We start from the raw sequence: 14875 nt of genomic DNA on the forward strand, positions 1-14875 counted from the left end.
GTGTGACTAAATTTAATCCCAATATTTTGCAGTCTGTTTGTTTTAGTAGCTGTTTGCTTGTTCTACTGCTGTGTTTTTTCAGATTATACTTTAAACTTGCTGCACACCTGATTTTTGTATGAACTGGTACTACAGTTCTTTAAAAGCTCAGTGCATTGTAGTTCATGTGAAAGAGAGTTTATTTTGAATGATTTGTAATTTAAAGTATTATACTTTTTTTTAAGGGTCTTTTTGGTGTACCTGAGCTGAGCTCCCCAGAAGGATTTCAGGTGGCTCAAGAAAATGCTTTGAAAGAAACTGAACATTTAGTAGAGCAGGCTTGTATCAGTCCACCTGGTCCCCAGACTGTTCAAATCTTTGACAAACTTTCAGACTGTCTTTGCAGAGTTGCTGATTTGGTGAGTAGTTAAAATTATTTTTCAATTATGTATTTTATGTGACGTTCACCCTGACAATCACCTATTTTATAGTTTAAATTAGTTTTGCCTGTCTTTTGATCAAAATATGCTAATTAAGCTTTAAGCATTGCAATTAAAATTGAGAAATTGATTTGCTGGTGCAAAGCTACATGAAAGCAAACTTCACATTCAAGTTAAATTACATTTCAGGTTAAACAGTCAAATTGTTTATTCTGAAATCCAGAAATATTAAGAGTTAACTGCAGGAGGCAGTATATCAAATAGCCATTTAAGCTGTTTTGTAAATTTACATTGTTCCTTGTAAAGTCATTTTCTTTTCATAATTAAAGAGCTGACCAAATGGGCAATTAAATAGGATAGAAAATGACTGTGGTAATTAGTGACAAGCTTGCATTATTTGATTAACAGAAATGTAAGCTGCAGCGTGCATAGTCGCCACTTCTAATAAGTGATACTTTTTTTAAATGGAAATGGTGACATCTAAGAATCTGTGCATCTTCATTCTGCAAATTCTTTGGTGTTCCAATGTCATGCTATCTTACCTTTACTGGACAAAAGACTATTTTTAATGAATAAATCTTTAAACAATATAATAAATTATATAATACAGATATGTAATAATATTTTGCACTCTTATTACCTTGTATTGCATTATTAGAGAGCTGTTTGTAGCTAGCAGATTTGATCTATGCTATAGTGAGAACTTGGACCAGAGCAGGGGGGGCCAAGTTGCTTAGAGACTAAACTCTACTGCATAGACTTTATCACAGACATGTCTTTCCTTCCATATCCCCCACTGGCACCCATTCAACCCCTCTTCCTTCAACCCCTTACTACCCTCGCCCACCACCTAACCTCCTCCCAGTCTTGGTCTCTGTTGATGCTTGCAAGTTGGGAGGCTGAGTTCTAAGTTATTGTCAACTCATTCACTGAAGGATGGGCCTTGCATTAAACACCAACAAAACAAAGGTCTTCTACCGACACTCTCCTGACAATAAAGATCCATGATAAGACTCAAGAAAAAAGGACTTCTCCCCATAAATAGGGAGCTGCCTTTCATCTAGGGCAGATATCAGTGATGAAATTCAACATTATCTGCAGTGCACCAATGCTGCCTCTAGCCATCTGTGGAAAAGTGATTTGAAAATCAGGACTTCCAACCTAACATGAAGTTCATGTTCTGCCAGGGAACAGTGATTCCCTGCTCTCCTGTATGATTCTGAGACTTGGACTAATAGGCACTTCAAGGTACTGGCGAGGTGTCACCAACAATGTCTCTGAAAAATTCTCCAAATCCACTGACGGGTAAGCAAATCAATGTCAATGTTCTCTCCTAGGCCAACATCTCCATCATCAAGGTACTAATTACGGTCAGTTGGCTTTGATGGTTAGGTCATGCTGTTTGTGTGCTTGACAATGGACTCCCTAACCAGACCCTCTACTCCATATTCTCAAAGCTTCCTTGGAAAGAGTGTAACACACTCACCATCTTGTGAGAATCCTACTTAAAGTGGAGGAGGAGCATTTGGGGAAAGCACCAAGAACCTCAAGTTGGAAACGCAAACAACTGCAGATGCTGGAATCTGGAGCAAAAAATACATTCCTGGAAGAACTCAGTAGGTCAAGCAGCATCTGTGGAGGAAAAGGGATGGTCAGTGTTTCAGATTGAGACCATGCATCAGGATTTAGTGTAGAGGGAAGATATCCAGTATATAGAAGTGGGAGGGAGGGAGGGATGCGACAGGGGCTGGCAGGCGATAGGTCAAACCAGATGAGGGTGGGGGTGATGGGCAGATGGACCCAGGTAACAATGGGGGGGGGGGGGGGGAATGGAATAAGTGAATAAAGGGAGAGAGACCCCGCGTGGAGTGGTGGGAGTGGAGAAGGAACACTGGAGTGGGTTATCTGAAATTGGAAAATTTAGTGTTCATGCCATTGGGCCATAGCTAGCAAAGAACCTCAAGCTCTTTTGTCAGGAATCCATCAGAAGTAGGAGGAGGAAGAGGATATCATGTCCAAAATCATGCACCCATCTACCCTGTCAAGTGACTCCTGCTCCACATGTGGTGGAGTATGTGAGGCCAACTTTGATCATCTGTTCCAATAGAACTCATAAAACTAGAGTGGAAGCAAGTCATCCTTGACTATGAGGGACTGCCTAAAAGGAATGATCTATTCCTTCGCACCAGGTCCACAGAGTAGAATGGTGCCACTTGTGTATTGTATTGTGCATTTACTTTACACCACTTACCTTGTTTCAGTTTTGTTGCTATGAGATTCATAGAGTGAGCTTTACACAAAAATGAGCCAGTTTTGCATCTTTACAAATCTCTCTGCAGAATTGGTAATGGCATTTTGAACATTGACTCCGTACATCAATGCACGCAAAGCTCTGAGAAAGTGGCAGAAGGACTGGACGAGCTCACAAATACTCACCTACCCGTCCTATTGGCCACTGTCTTCCCCATCTGTGGAAAAGTCTGCAGTTTCCACATTTGCCTCATTATCCACCCAGAACCACTAAATGGAGCAGAAGCAAGTCATTTTCAAGCCTAAGGCACAGCAGCAGAAGAAGAATGTTTAAAATGTGTTACTTTTTTTTACATACCCATTGAGAGTCTTTCTAAATGTCATCAATTTTCTCAAAATAACAGTGATTGCTGGCCAGTGTTTGGCATTGGATTTAGTCTTGAACTACATTGGTACTTCACTTAATACCATCAAGCAGAGCTTTTAGTCATTATAATGCTCCTGGACTTTGAGTCTGAACATGCATCACGATGTTCTGCATGTATTTTATATAAAGGTATTCTGCTTGAGTGGCACCCTGCTGTGTTAGGAACTTGGTGAGAGCTCCTGTAGCAAAGAATTGCCCAGGGATTAGTGTGGATCAGAGGTTGCCTGAAGGTTGGTGTTGGTCAGGCTGGGGTGACCAGTGTGTCCAGTCGGCGATGAGATGTGGAGCTGGGGGCTGCACCCCGGCTAGGTGAGTGAAAATTAATGCTGGGGCTGGCAGCACCTACTCCATTTATTAAGCAGACTGTCAGATTCCAATGATTTCTTTCTTTGCCTCCTGTTGGATGTGATGGAGGTTGCTGTCTCTCCTCTTTGTTTCTACTCAGCTCAGAGATTGATCTTTGGTAACAAATTCAATGGCCAGTGATCACCATTCAATTTGTTACCATTGAGTGCTGAGGAATTAAGTGATGAGAGGAACTGTAGCATCTGGGTGGTCTTTAACACATGGATCAGGTGCTGCCATTCCCTACAATGGTCCATGCTCACCTGGCCAGTGTGCTGGAGCCCCATGTCACACTGCTAAGTGGCCACACTGCTTGCCCCTACCTGCCACTGAGCTGTTGGCATTTCATTGCTGTGAGAATGCCCGTGGAGACCAGGGGTTTGGTGCCAAGTTTCTGGCACACTGCCACTGTCAGTGGCTTTTCTTTCTATGTATAATCCTATAATAATTTAGAGCTGATTATGTTCACGCTCTTCTTCCTGAGAACGCATCCTGATGCTAAGCAAGTTACCAATGTATGGAATTCTCATCAAGAATTCATCTCATAAAGCTTATTTCTTTGATCTTTAATTTTTGGTTTAGCATTTTTAAATTTTCATTAATTTTGTTTCCTAGTTAGTTGATGCTTTTTCCTCTTTTTGAACATCAAAAGATTATCCTTTAGTTTTTGATTGTTCTGTTCTCCTTCAGCAATTAGTTTGTTGGGAAGTTGCATATGCTTACCTCTATTTGTGGAAAGTTGAATGCTAAGTTTGACATCTTTGTACTGAGAAATCAATGATTGTGTATTTCTGTAAAATGTGTTTCTGATTTATAGATAAAATAACATGATTTTTTTTTCCACTGATTGCTCTATTTTTCTTACTAGGCAGATTTCATTAAGGTAGCACATCCAGACCCTTTGTTTCGTGAAGCTGCAGAGATTACCTGTCTGACCGTTGGCACAATGGTGGAAAAGTATGTTTTCAGAATTGACAGTCCAAGAATTGTTTGTGCAACCTGAAGGCTACTTCTATGTAATAACTGAAAATCAAAAGGAAATCAAAACCGTTTCTCTCCTCCTTGAAAGCAGCAACGAAAAGTGGAGAATATTTCAGGTTTTCATGCAATCTCAGTGTATTAATCAAGTGACAGTTCACGTACATGGAATATGAGGTTATTCAACAAATAGGTTGCCATTCACAAGGTTGCCATTTGCCCTTGCCTGTTGTCTAATTAGAGATTAATTGCATTGGATTGCCAACTATTTAATTGGTTTCCACTACTTTCAAGTTGGTGGTTGCGCAATCCTTTTTTTAAAAAAAGAAATGTTTATAAAAAGCATACCATCTCAAAATATGCCAGTTCAACAGCATCACAATTTAACTTCTCTCTCACATTTTAGTATACCATCCAACTGAATTCCAGACTCCCTTCAATTCCACCAAACAGTTTATGAGCATTGTATGTAGTCCTTCTGGTGCCTTGCCACAGATGGGACCCCACACACCTGCTGCTGCTACCTGTAGCCTTATCCTTCATCATTGTTGATGGCAGGAGCCTGTTTCTGCTGCTGCCTCTGGAGAACCATGAGTGAAGTGCCTGCTGGGACAACAGGACAAATACTGCTTTTTACAAAATGTGCTCATTTTTAAAATTCTGCTTGCACCTTACGGATTTCTTTATAAACATGAAGTCTGCCTGCTGAAGTTGAATGCTACAGAAATGCCTTTCACTTAGTGGAGAGAAGGCAATTTCAGTAGAATTGAGCAAGAAGCCCCGTTAATAATTTGAAGCACCACTGTAGAAATTGGCAGAGATTCAAATACAAAAAAAAAAGTCCTTTCACTAAAGTTTTGGGAACTTGCTGTGCAATGTAGCTGTCATATTTTCTTACAAAATAAGTAAATTACATTCAGTGGTAACTTATTTACAGCAAAATATCTTGGGGCATTCAAAGAACGTAAATGCTGGTCTATAAATGCAAGATATTTCTTCCTGACCCAAGTTCTTGAAATGAAGCATTAGTTAAGAAGGTTTCATCACCTAAGGCATGGCAAGGTTATTGGGGTGTTTGTAAGGAAAGCAGCTTGACCAGGATCAAAAATGACAGATGCATAGTTTAGAAAAGTAGGAGCAGGAGCAAGCTGTTTCAGCCTGCTGTGTCATTTGTGGGTCATCCTTTGTCTCAATGCCATATTCCTGCTGTATTCTTGTTCTCCCTGTTGCATCTTATGACCATCTTTCTCATTTTCAAATATATTCAGCAACTTGGCCTTCTGCTGTAGAAAATTCCACAGGTTCACCACCCTGAGTGATTTAAAAAATTCTCCTCAAATGTCTTGTCCTGTATCGTGAGAGGGTGACTTCTGGTTTTGCTCTCCGCTCCTCCTCCCCCAGCCACAGGAAGCATTCGCCCTGCATCCACCCTGTTAAGCATGTTTTTGTTTCAATGCGGCCTTCTTCCGAAGCTTGAGTGAATACAAGCCTTGTTGAGCTAATCTCTCCTCATATGACAGTCCTGCAATCCCTGAAATCCATCTGGTGAATCTTTGTTGCACAATCTCTCTGCACGCAATATTCCGAGGCTGTTTATATCAAGCCCTGTTTAACTGCATTAAGCCATCTTGCAATGAAGGCCTTTGTGCCATTTGCCTTCTTAACTGCTTGGTGCACCTGCACTTTTATAGATTCATAGTTGTACAGCACGGAAACAGATCCTTCGGCCCAAATGATCCATGCTGACAGCGATGCTTATCTACACTAATCCCATTTTCCTGCATTTGGCCCATATCAGTCCAAATGCTTTTGAACCACTGACTGTACTTTTCTCTGCCACTTCCTCTGGCAGCTTGTTCCATAAATCTACCACCCTCTGTGGGGGGGGTGATTTGTTGCTTAGATCTTCTTTAAATATTACACCTCTGCCCTTAAACCGGTCTCCTCTGGTTTTAAACTCTACTACTCTTGGAAAAAGACTATGACTATTTACCCTATTTATGCCCCTCATAATTTTATAAATCTCTTCAAGGTGACACTCAGCCTCCTGTGCTCCAGTGAAAACTATCCCAGCCTATCCAATCTCTCCATGTAACTAAAGCCCTCCATTCCAGTGAATCTTTCCAGTACTCTTTCTAGTGCTACCACGTCCTTCTATATAGTGTGGTGACCAGAACTGTATACAATATTCCAAGTGAGGCCTAACCAATATCTTGTGAAGCTGCAACATAATGTCCCAACTCTTGTACTCAATAACCATGCCTTTTGTATCTAGTTTGTCAAAACACCTTGGACCCCCTCTGCCCTAACTTTCTGGACCAGCCTACCATGTGGGACCTTGTCAAAAGCATTGCTAAAGTCCATGTATATCATGTCTTCTGCCTTGCCCTCATCAATTTTATTAGTAACCTCCTCAAAAAAAAACTCAAATCAGATTTGTGAGGCAGGATTTCCTATGCACAAGTTCATGCTGACTCCCTAATCAGTCCCTGCCTTTCCGAGTGATCATAAATTCAACCCCAAAGAATTTTTTTTCCAATAGTTACTCTGCTACTGACACAAGGCTCACCAGCCTGTAGTTTTCTGGTTTATCCCTACTGCCCTTCTCGAATATGGGAACAGCATTAGGGTTAGCTGCCATCCAGTCTTACAGAACATCATGTGTGGCTACAGAAGATTCAGAAGTGTCCGTCAGAGCCCCAGCAATCTCCACCTTTGCTTCCCATAACACTCTGGGATAGATTTCATCAGACACTGGGGATCTGTCTGCCTTAAAATGCATCAGTATCTCTAACACCCTCTCTCTTGATACATGCATGTTTCAAACTGTCAGCATACACTTCCCCGAATTCTCCATCCTCCCCATCTTTCTCCCTGATGAATACTGACACAAAGTGTTTGTTCAGGGTCTCACACACATTCCCTGGTTCCACACAAAATCTTACTTTTTGGTCCTTGAGGGCACTTTTTCCCTAGTTACTCTTATAGTGTATTTATAAAAGGTTTTGGAATTATCTTTAATTCTGTTGGCCAGGGCCATTTCTCGTCCCCCTTTCCCCCTCCCAAATGCTTTCTTAAGATTTCTTGTATATCCTCCATAAACCTCAAAGGTCTAGGTTATTAACGATTTCCTATACATTACGTACGCTTCCTCCTTTTTCCTGATCAAACGCTTAATTTCCTTTGTCAACCACGGTTCCCTAATCTGAGAATCTTTGCTGCTTACCCTTATAGGGACATGTTGACTCTGAATTCTTACTGTTTTGCTTTTAAACACCTCCCATTTAACAGATGTTGTTTTTCCCTCGAGCAACTGCTCCCAATTGACTTTCACCAGGTCATGTCTTATACTGTAGAAGTCAGCTCTTCCCGAATTTGAGACCTTAACTCCAGGTCCAACCTCATCCTTTCCCGTGACTACCTTAAAGTTTGCCGAATCGTGGTCACTGTTAGCTCAGGGTTCCTCCACACTTCCACCACTTGATCCTCATTCCCTATAATAAGGTTGAGTACAACTCCCTCCCAAGTAGGACTCTACATCTTTAAAAACCCTTCCTGGATGCATTGAACAAATTTCTGCGCCATCCAGACCCTTTACATTAAGGCAATCCCAGTTAATATTGGCAAAGTTAATATCACCCACTACTACAACCCTAATGCTTTTACATCTGACTGCTATTTGTCTACATATCTGTTTTTCCAAATCCCATTGACTATTTGGAGACTTATTTTGATAATCCCATCAGAGTGATAGCCCCTTTATTATTTGTTAGTTTTACCCATATATCTTCATTTGCTGATCCCTCCTGGATATTCTCTCTGACTACTGCTGTAATGCTCTCCCTGAGTTTTTTGAAGAGGTAACCAAAAAGGTCAATGAGGGTAGGGATGTTGTCTGTTTAGACTTTAGCAAGGCCTTGGATGAGGTCTCACATGGTAGGCTGGTCTAGAAGGTTAGGTCCCATGGAATCCAGAGAGAGCTAGTTAAGTGGATTCAAAATTGGCTTGGAGATAGGAAGCAGAGGGTAGTGGTTGAAGGTTGTTTCTCTGAATGGAGGCCAGAGACTAGTGGTGTCAGGGGTGCCAACACCGCAGGGGTCAGTGTTGGCACCCTTGTTACGTTACTTATACAAATGATATGGATGTGAATGCACAAGGCTTGATCAGTAAGATTGCAGATGACATGAAATTAGGAGGTGTTGATAGTGAAAAAAGGTTATTGTAGATTACAGGGGGATCTTGATCAGTTAAGGAAGTGAGCCAAGGAGTGGCAAATGGATTTCAATACAGATAAATGTAAGATGATGCATTTTGGAAAGTCAAACCAGTGTAGGACTTATACTATGAATGGCAAGGAACTAGGGAGTGTAATGGAACAGAGAGACTTGGGAGTACAAGTGCATAGTTCATTAAAAGCAGTGGTTTGAGGATTTCCCAAATTGAGGTTCTCCCAAATGTTGACCACGACAATATTTGGTGAAGTGGGTTTCGCATTGATGGTGGTAAATTTCATTATTGAGCTGTTGAAATTTATTATTTATACGAGGTTGAGTGTAGTACATGGGGCTGTTCCTGGAGGAGCAGGAACAATTAGCCAAGAAGAGATTGTAGTAATAGGGACTAGTGGAAAAGAATGAAAAGAAAATGAGTTAAATAGTTGAAAGACTACACAACCACACCTTAAGTTGTTGAAGGATGAGGCCGATTCATGGCAAGTTGCTGTTCATTCAAAACATGTAATGTTTGTGGTTTTCTTTTTGGGAGAGGACCATTACTGAATATATTTTGCCTTTTTAACTTTTAATACATTGCCAATGTAATCAAACCTCCAACAGTGTAATTAATAGCTGTTTTTCCCTTCTTAGACTGAACACTAATATTGAACTTTGTAAGAGTTTGAAAAACCTACTGAATGACAAAGAAACCATGGATTCACTAGATCCAGATACAAGGTATTTTTAAGTTCAGTTTTCTATTTTGTTTTATCACAATCTCTGTGAAAATCAAGAAATGTCTTTCTAAAGGTCAGGTGAAGATCAGAATGTATTGAAAACTCTGCCTTGCGGAGACCACTCTGCAACATAGTGCATTTAGATATTTCCTTGAGTTATTTCGCTAGATACTCTCCCATTTGGAGATACTGGGCACCCGTGTAACTAAATTTTACTTCTCTTGTGATGTAAAGTATATTAATTGGTAACCAATTTTCAAAAATTACAAAATTGAACTGGACAGTTAATCTAAGCTTATTGGCAGAACAACACAGACATCGTGGAAATTATTGCAGAAGACATTTGTGCTCTAATTTCATAGAATTTTGTGCAAGTTGGCATTCCTGTGGTTCAAATATTCAGGAAAACCCAGACAAATATCTCTGTCCAAAAGTCTGTCAATTACATGGTGTTCTGAGCTATGAAAGGAGGGCATAGTGGAGCCACTGTCTCACGGTGCTAGAGACCCGTATTCAGTCCTAAACTCGGGCATTGTCTGTGTGGAGTTTCCATGCTCTCTCTGTGACTGTGTGGATTTTCCCCAGGGGCTCCAGTTTCCTCTCTCATACCAAAGTGGCGCAGATTAGAAAATTAATTGGCCGCTTTAAATTGTCCCTAATGTATAGATGAGTGGTAGAATCTGGGGGGAGTTGACGGGAACGTGGGGGCAATAAAAAATGGGATTAATGTAGGATTAGTGTAAATGTGTGGTTGATGGTTGTCTTGGACTCAGTGGGCTGAATGGTCTGTTTCCATGCTGTATATCTCTATGATCTTATGAAAGCCCCTCCATCCCTCCCTCCCTCCCTCAGAATCCGTGTTTTCAATAGTATCCTTCTATTTTACCCTTCTATTTCTTAAATTCTGACTTTGCAACTGGCTTTCTTAGTCTGCCATTATAACTGCAGCATTTTTTTAATATAGTTTTGGATTTAATGTGTATATTTAAAATGTTCAGTTTTGATTAGATGGAAGATGTGTCATAATATTTGCCTTTTCAAAAACAAATATCAGTTGATAATTACACTGAATCACTACATCAAGGTTGTTTCTTCATGTTGCAGGAGAGTGGCCGAGCTTTTTATGTTTGATTTTGAGATCAGTGGAATTCATCTGAGTGAGGAAAAGGTAATGGTTATAACTGATATCTATGCTTCATTCCAGATATTGTAGCAACACTTGCTGTATAAGATATAAATAATTTCAGAGTTATCTGTCTCAGATTTAAATCAAGACATCTTGACCCCTGCTTTCCCAGCAAATTGATTACTTATTGTACTCTAGTCACTGTTGTTACGTGGAGAAATGCAACAGTCAGCTTGTGCACGAAGTTCCCACAAACTGCAATGACATAATGACCAAAGATTTGCTTCTTTAAGGATGCAATATTGGCCAATGGCTAGAACACTAGTAAGACTCCACTGTGAATATTGATGTGGGATGTTCTGCTGCATGTACTTTGTATTTGAAGTTGCTGCTCTAGATCATGGAAGAGTGAAGCATCTGAAGTATAATGGTGCTATCTTGAGCACTTTTAAAAAAATACTTGTGATAATTCATATTATTTCTAATTTTCAGTTGAGGTTCATGCAGGAGAATATTCAATAACTGTAATTTTTCTGTGGCTATTGTGGAATTATAGAATGGTTAACACAATAAGAGAACATTGGGCTTCAGAGTCCACACTGGTTCTTTCAAAGATTACTTATTTGGCCCCTTTCCCAGATTTTTCTCCATATCCTTACATTTTTTTTAAATCTTTCAAATATTTTTAAAATTCCCTTTTGAAAGCTGCAAATGAAATTTTCTAGCTGGGATTATTGTATGGCTCTGCTTTTATTTATCCAGACGTAGTGGTCTAGGACCAGGTAGAGAAGCCATTGTAGACATCTCTTGGATTTGTCCCATTTCCCATCTGTGCCTCCCCTTACCGACTTTACCTTTGTGTTCCTGCTAACACCCACCAACGTCTCCCTCCAAAAACAGTTTAAAACAGCCCTAGTTTTTCATTTCGCTTGGACATTGGTTCCCTCCCCATTTCAATAAAGCCCAGTAGTGGTGGCAGTACCCCATATATTGAAATCCATCTCTCCCACATCAATATTTGGTCCACATTTTCAGTTCTCTGATCTCATTTACCCTTTGCCAGCTTGTAAGTGATTTGGGTTTTAATCCACAGATTATCACCTTCATAGTTGTGCTTTTTAATTGGGTTTTAGCTACCCATATTCCTTCAGCAGAACCACCTCCTTTGTCCTCTCTATGTCATTAGTTCCTGCATAGCCCTCAACAATTGAATCTTCTCCTCCACCACCAAGGAGGCGCTGGGCAAGCAACAAAACCTTTGGGATGCATGTTCACTGCTCTAGAGAATGTTATCTACCCCTCTGACTGCAAATCATTACATTCATTTTCACCACCACTGCCCCCACCTTCCCTCATGTCAATCTAGTTGCATGGTGTTCCAGGAGTTTCTTGCTTTTAATGTCTTTCTCTGAATAAAAGTACTTGACTTGCTTATCTCCCCCGAAAAGCACAGCACACATTTAAGCCTGTAAAGCTGACATGCCTACATGAAGTTCTTTATGCATGAAGCCAAGGAATTCCCTTTCATGAATTTTAATGTGTGGAACTGGAGGACTAGAATTTGTGAAATTCAAAATTCACAAACACAAAATAAATCCTTTTGCTCTGTAAATTGCCTTAAAACCTTATGCTTATTTTCCCCTCTGTTATATTTGTTTCCTATACTTCTTACGAACATGATTGTGTATATATTGTATCTTTTCTTCTTATAGCGCAGAAAGGTGGTAAACCTTAATGTTCAGATGCTGGACTTGAACAATAGTTTTCTACTTGGCACTCATCTTCCTAACAAGATATACAGGAAAGCTATCCCAGAACACATTCGTCATCATTTCTCAATACATGAGGATTATATTCATGTTAATGGACTTCATGCAGATGCACCTGATGATTTGGTAGGTTAATCGGATTGGGCAATGTTGAAGGTGAATTCCTTTTTTGGTTATGATATTCTGTATAGATCATTTGTATCATAAGTTTAAAACATTAGTTATAACCGTTGGATAAAATCCAACAAGTTTTTGCTTTTTGATGGAATCTTACCCTTCTATTTCTTAAATTCTGACCTTGCAACTGGCTTTCTTAGTCTGCCATTATAACTGCAGCATGCAACATTTGGCCAGAAGGTTAAATCCAGTCAATGGATGGATCCATCTGGCTGGTAACCACATGCTGGCTGTCCCATCTGTAGATTGTTGGAAATCCCAGGTCAGCCCCATTTTTATATAAGAAATGTCTGTGGTATCGTTTGCAACAGTGTATTGGAAATGGGTAGAATGTTGTGGAGGCTCTGGCTGGAGACCTGAGATAGGACTTCCCCTGCTGTCTGCCAGATCCCTTGGCTCACCTGGAATGATATATGAAGGGACCATGCCTGACCTGGTCTGATTCCCTGGGCCTGAATTCCGATCCAGTCCATATTCCAGCTCTCGGGGTGAGTGGTATTGGTGAGCAGAGGCCTGTCACTATAACTTCGGTACAGTATTGGCAGACGTATATCTTTTACTGTATAACCCCCTGGGTATGGTTTTCTTGGGCACAGGTCTGTCACTGGTACTGGCTGATGTTTCAAAGAACTCTTGAAGGGTTGGTAGAGGCACATTGGGCTGCAAGATTATTTGAACTCCAACCCCTGTTATGGCATCCTTCCCAGATTTCAATCTTGTTAGAGAGAGGCATGTGAAGTTGAAAATACAGTCGATGTTGAAAGTGAGCTGGGGTGTAATGTTTTTAACTTCCTAACTTAGAGGAATGGGGACTGTTTGCCCTCACATTGAAAGGTATGGAGCTAGCTTGCTTCAAAAAATCTATTTTTCTGAATGCTCTCAACAAAATAATCTTTATTTCTTGTGAATGCCTTTTGGAAGTGGTTAGGATTATAAATCTGGCCCTCAATACAAAAAATAGTGCCCCACCACATTACAGCAAAGTCAAGGTCTCCTACCAGGTCTGGCCATCACTCTCCTGCCTGCTACTTGCATGATTACTCATCGCCACCATTTTCAGATCACCACTATAGAAGGAGTGGTCCCATGGCATCAGTTCCTGCAATGTTAATAAAGCTGTCATCAAAAATTGTTATGTTGTATTTTGTCTAGTGTTTCATTAAATTAAGACTAGTAAATTACTCACGATATTGCCCAAAGCCATGCAGTTTTAATATTGACAAAGTTGTTTGACAGGATGACAGTCAGTATTTAGAGAGCATTCCACCACAGCCAGAGAATCTTGAGGCCCACCTGCTGTTGAGGAAGAGGATGTGTTTTTGGTGACAGAAAGGGAGCAACAAAAAAAATAAAAGGGAAGAAATGCGGGCACAGGGATGAGTCGTGAACCCTTACACTTGGGCTTGGGGAGAAAGGCAGCAGCACAATTAATCAGCGTATAATTGATTTCAGATTTGTTCATTCAATTTTGCTTTTGAATGGCAGATGAATTCAGTAGTTTATAATGTATTATAAATGAGATATATGGGAAACAAAATGAAAATACTCGTGTAAAGGGGCAATGTTATTTGTCTGCAGAACTTCATACATTAGGTTAAAAAGTTAGGCTGTGAAACATTTATAAAGAAATATGGAAGGGGGGATAGATAGTTTGGAAGGGATAAACTGAATATGTGAAAAGATTATATGATACAAAATAAATTTTTAGGAACAATGTTTTGTTCAGGTAGAATCCCTTTAGAGTGTTCACACAGAGTACAAAAATAAAGAATTTGTTGAGCAAGTGAATTCAGGGTAGAGGAGGAAAAATGCATTACTTTATCTGTGCGGTATTTGTAGTTGCTCGTGTTAGCTTCAGGCAGAGAACTTTCTCTAGTATTTGGTGTAAATCAGAGTTTTATTTAAACTTAGAAAAGCCTGAGAGCCAGATAAAAGTTTAGACTGCTTAACTTTGAAGAGATAACCTAACTAGGTATAAACAGTAAATATCAAGAAAGCAAAAACTTAAATTAATTGAATATATAAATAGAGCTTTACTTGATAGGGGCATCGTGGCAAGTGATATGTTATAGCTTTGTTTCAGGGCTGTTCAGCTGTATTTTGAGTTGCAGATATTACAGTGCACCAGGAAAGAGAGAAGTACCTGGACAGATTGATCCAGGAGGCAGTTGCATGCCTTAATCTTGTTCTGGGCAGTGCCTAGGGTCAGAAGGATGTGTTTACAAGTCAGGCAGAAATGGGGACTTGATTTATAGATTTGAAACTAGATTTGATGAAAAGGCCACTCAATCAGATCACCTGACCTCATCCTGACTGGCTGTCACCAGTTTCCCCTTCCTCCTCTTTGCTTGACAATAGTCTTATTTGATTGCCGCTACCCTAACAATTCCAAATTCTGATCAATAATTTTCCCCATGGGCCTTCCTCACTGCA

The 14875-nt window shown here is 40.1% G+C and overlaps 1 protein-coding gene across 2 annotated transcripts in view; it reads left to right on the plus strand.

The window, feature by feature from the left end:
- The window catches only part of LOC127575904 (mitochondrial intermediate peptidase-like), an 89189-nt gene that overhangs the window by 3945 nt on the left and 70369 nt on the right, over nucleotides 1-14875 (plus strand). The window contains exons 2-6 of one of the 2 annotated variants that reach the window (XM_052026125.1): nucleotides 225-398; nucleotides 4310-4398; nucleotides 9285-9371; nucleotides 10475-10538; nucleotides 12209-12391. In XM_052026125.1, coding sequence (XP_051882085.1) covers nucleotides 225-398; nucleotides 4310-4398; nucleotides 9285-9371; nucleotides 10475-10538; nucleotides 12209-12391 — 597 coding nt within the window. Of the gene's footprint in view, nucleotides 1-224; nucleotides 399-4309; nucleotides 4399-9284; nucleotides 9372-10474; nucleotides 10539-12208; nucleotides 12392-14875 lie in introns of those variants that run through there. The other variant, XM_052026126.1, reaches the window with a different exon arrangement.

The sequence above is a fragment of the Pristis pectinata genome, chromosome 11 (assembly GCF_009764475.1).
Source record: "Pristis pectinata isolate sPriPec2 chromosome 11, sPriPec2.1.pri, whole genome shotgun sequence".
In the NCBI taxonomy this organism is placed as follows: domain Eukaryota; kingdom Metazoa; phylum Chordata; class Chondrichthyes; order Rhinopristiformes; family Pristidae; genus Pristis; species Pristis pectinata.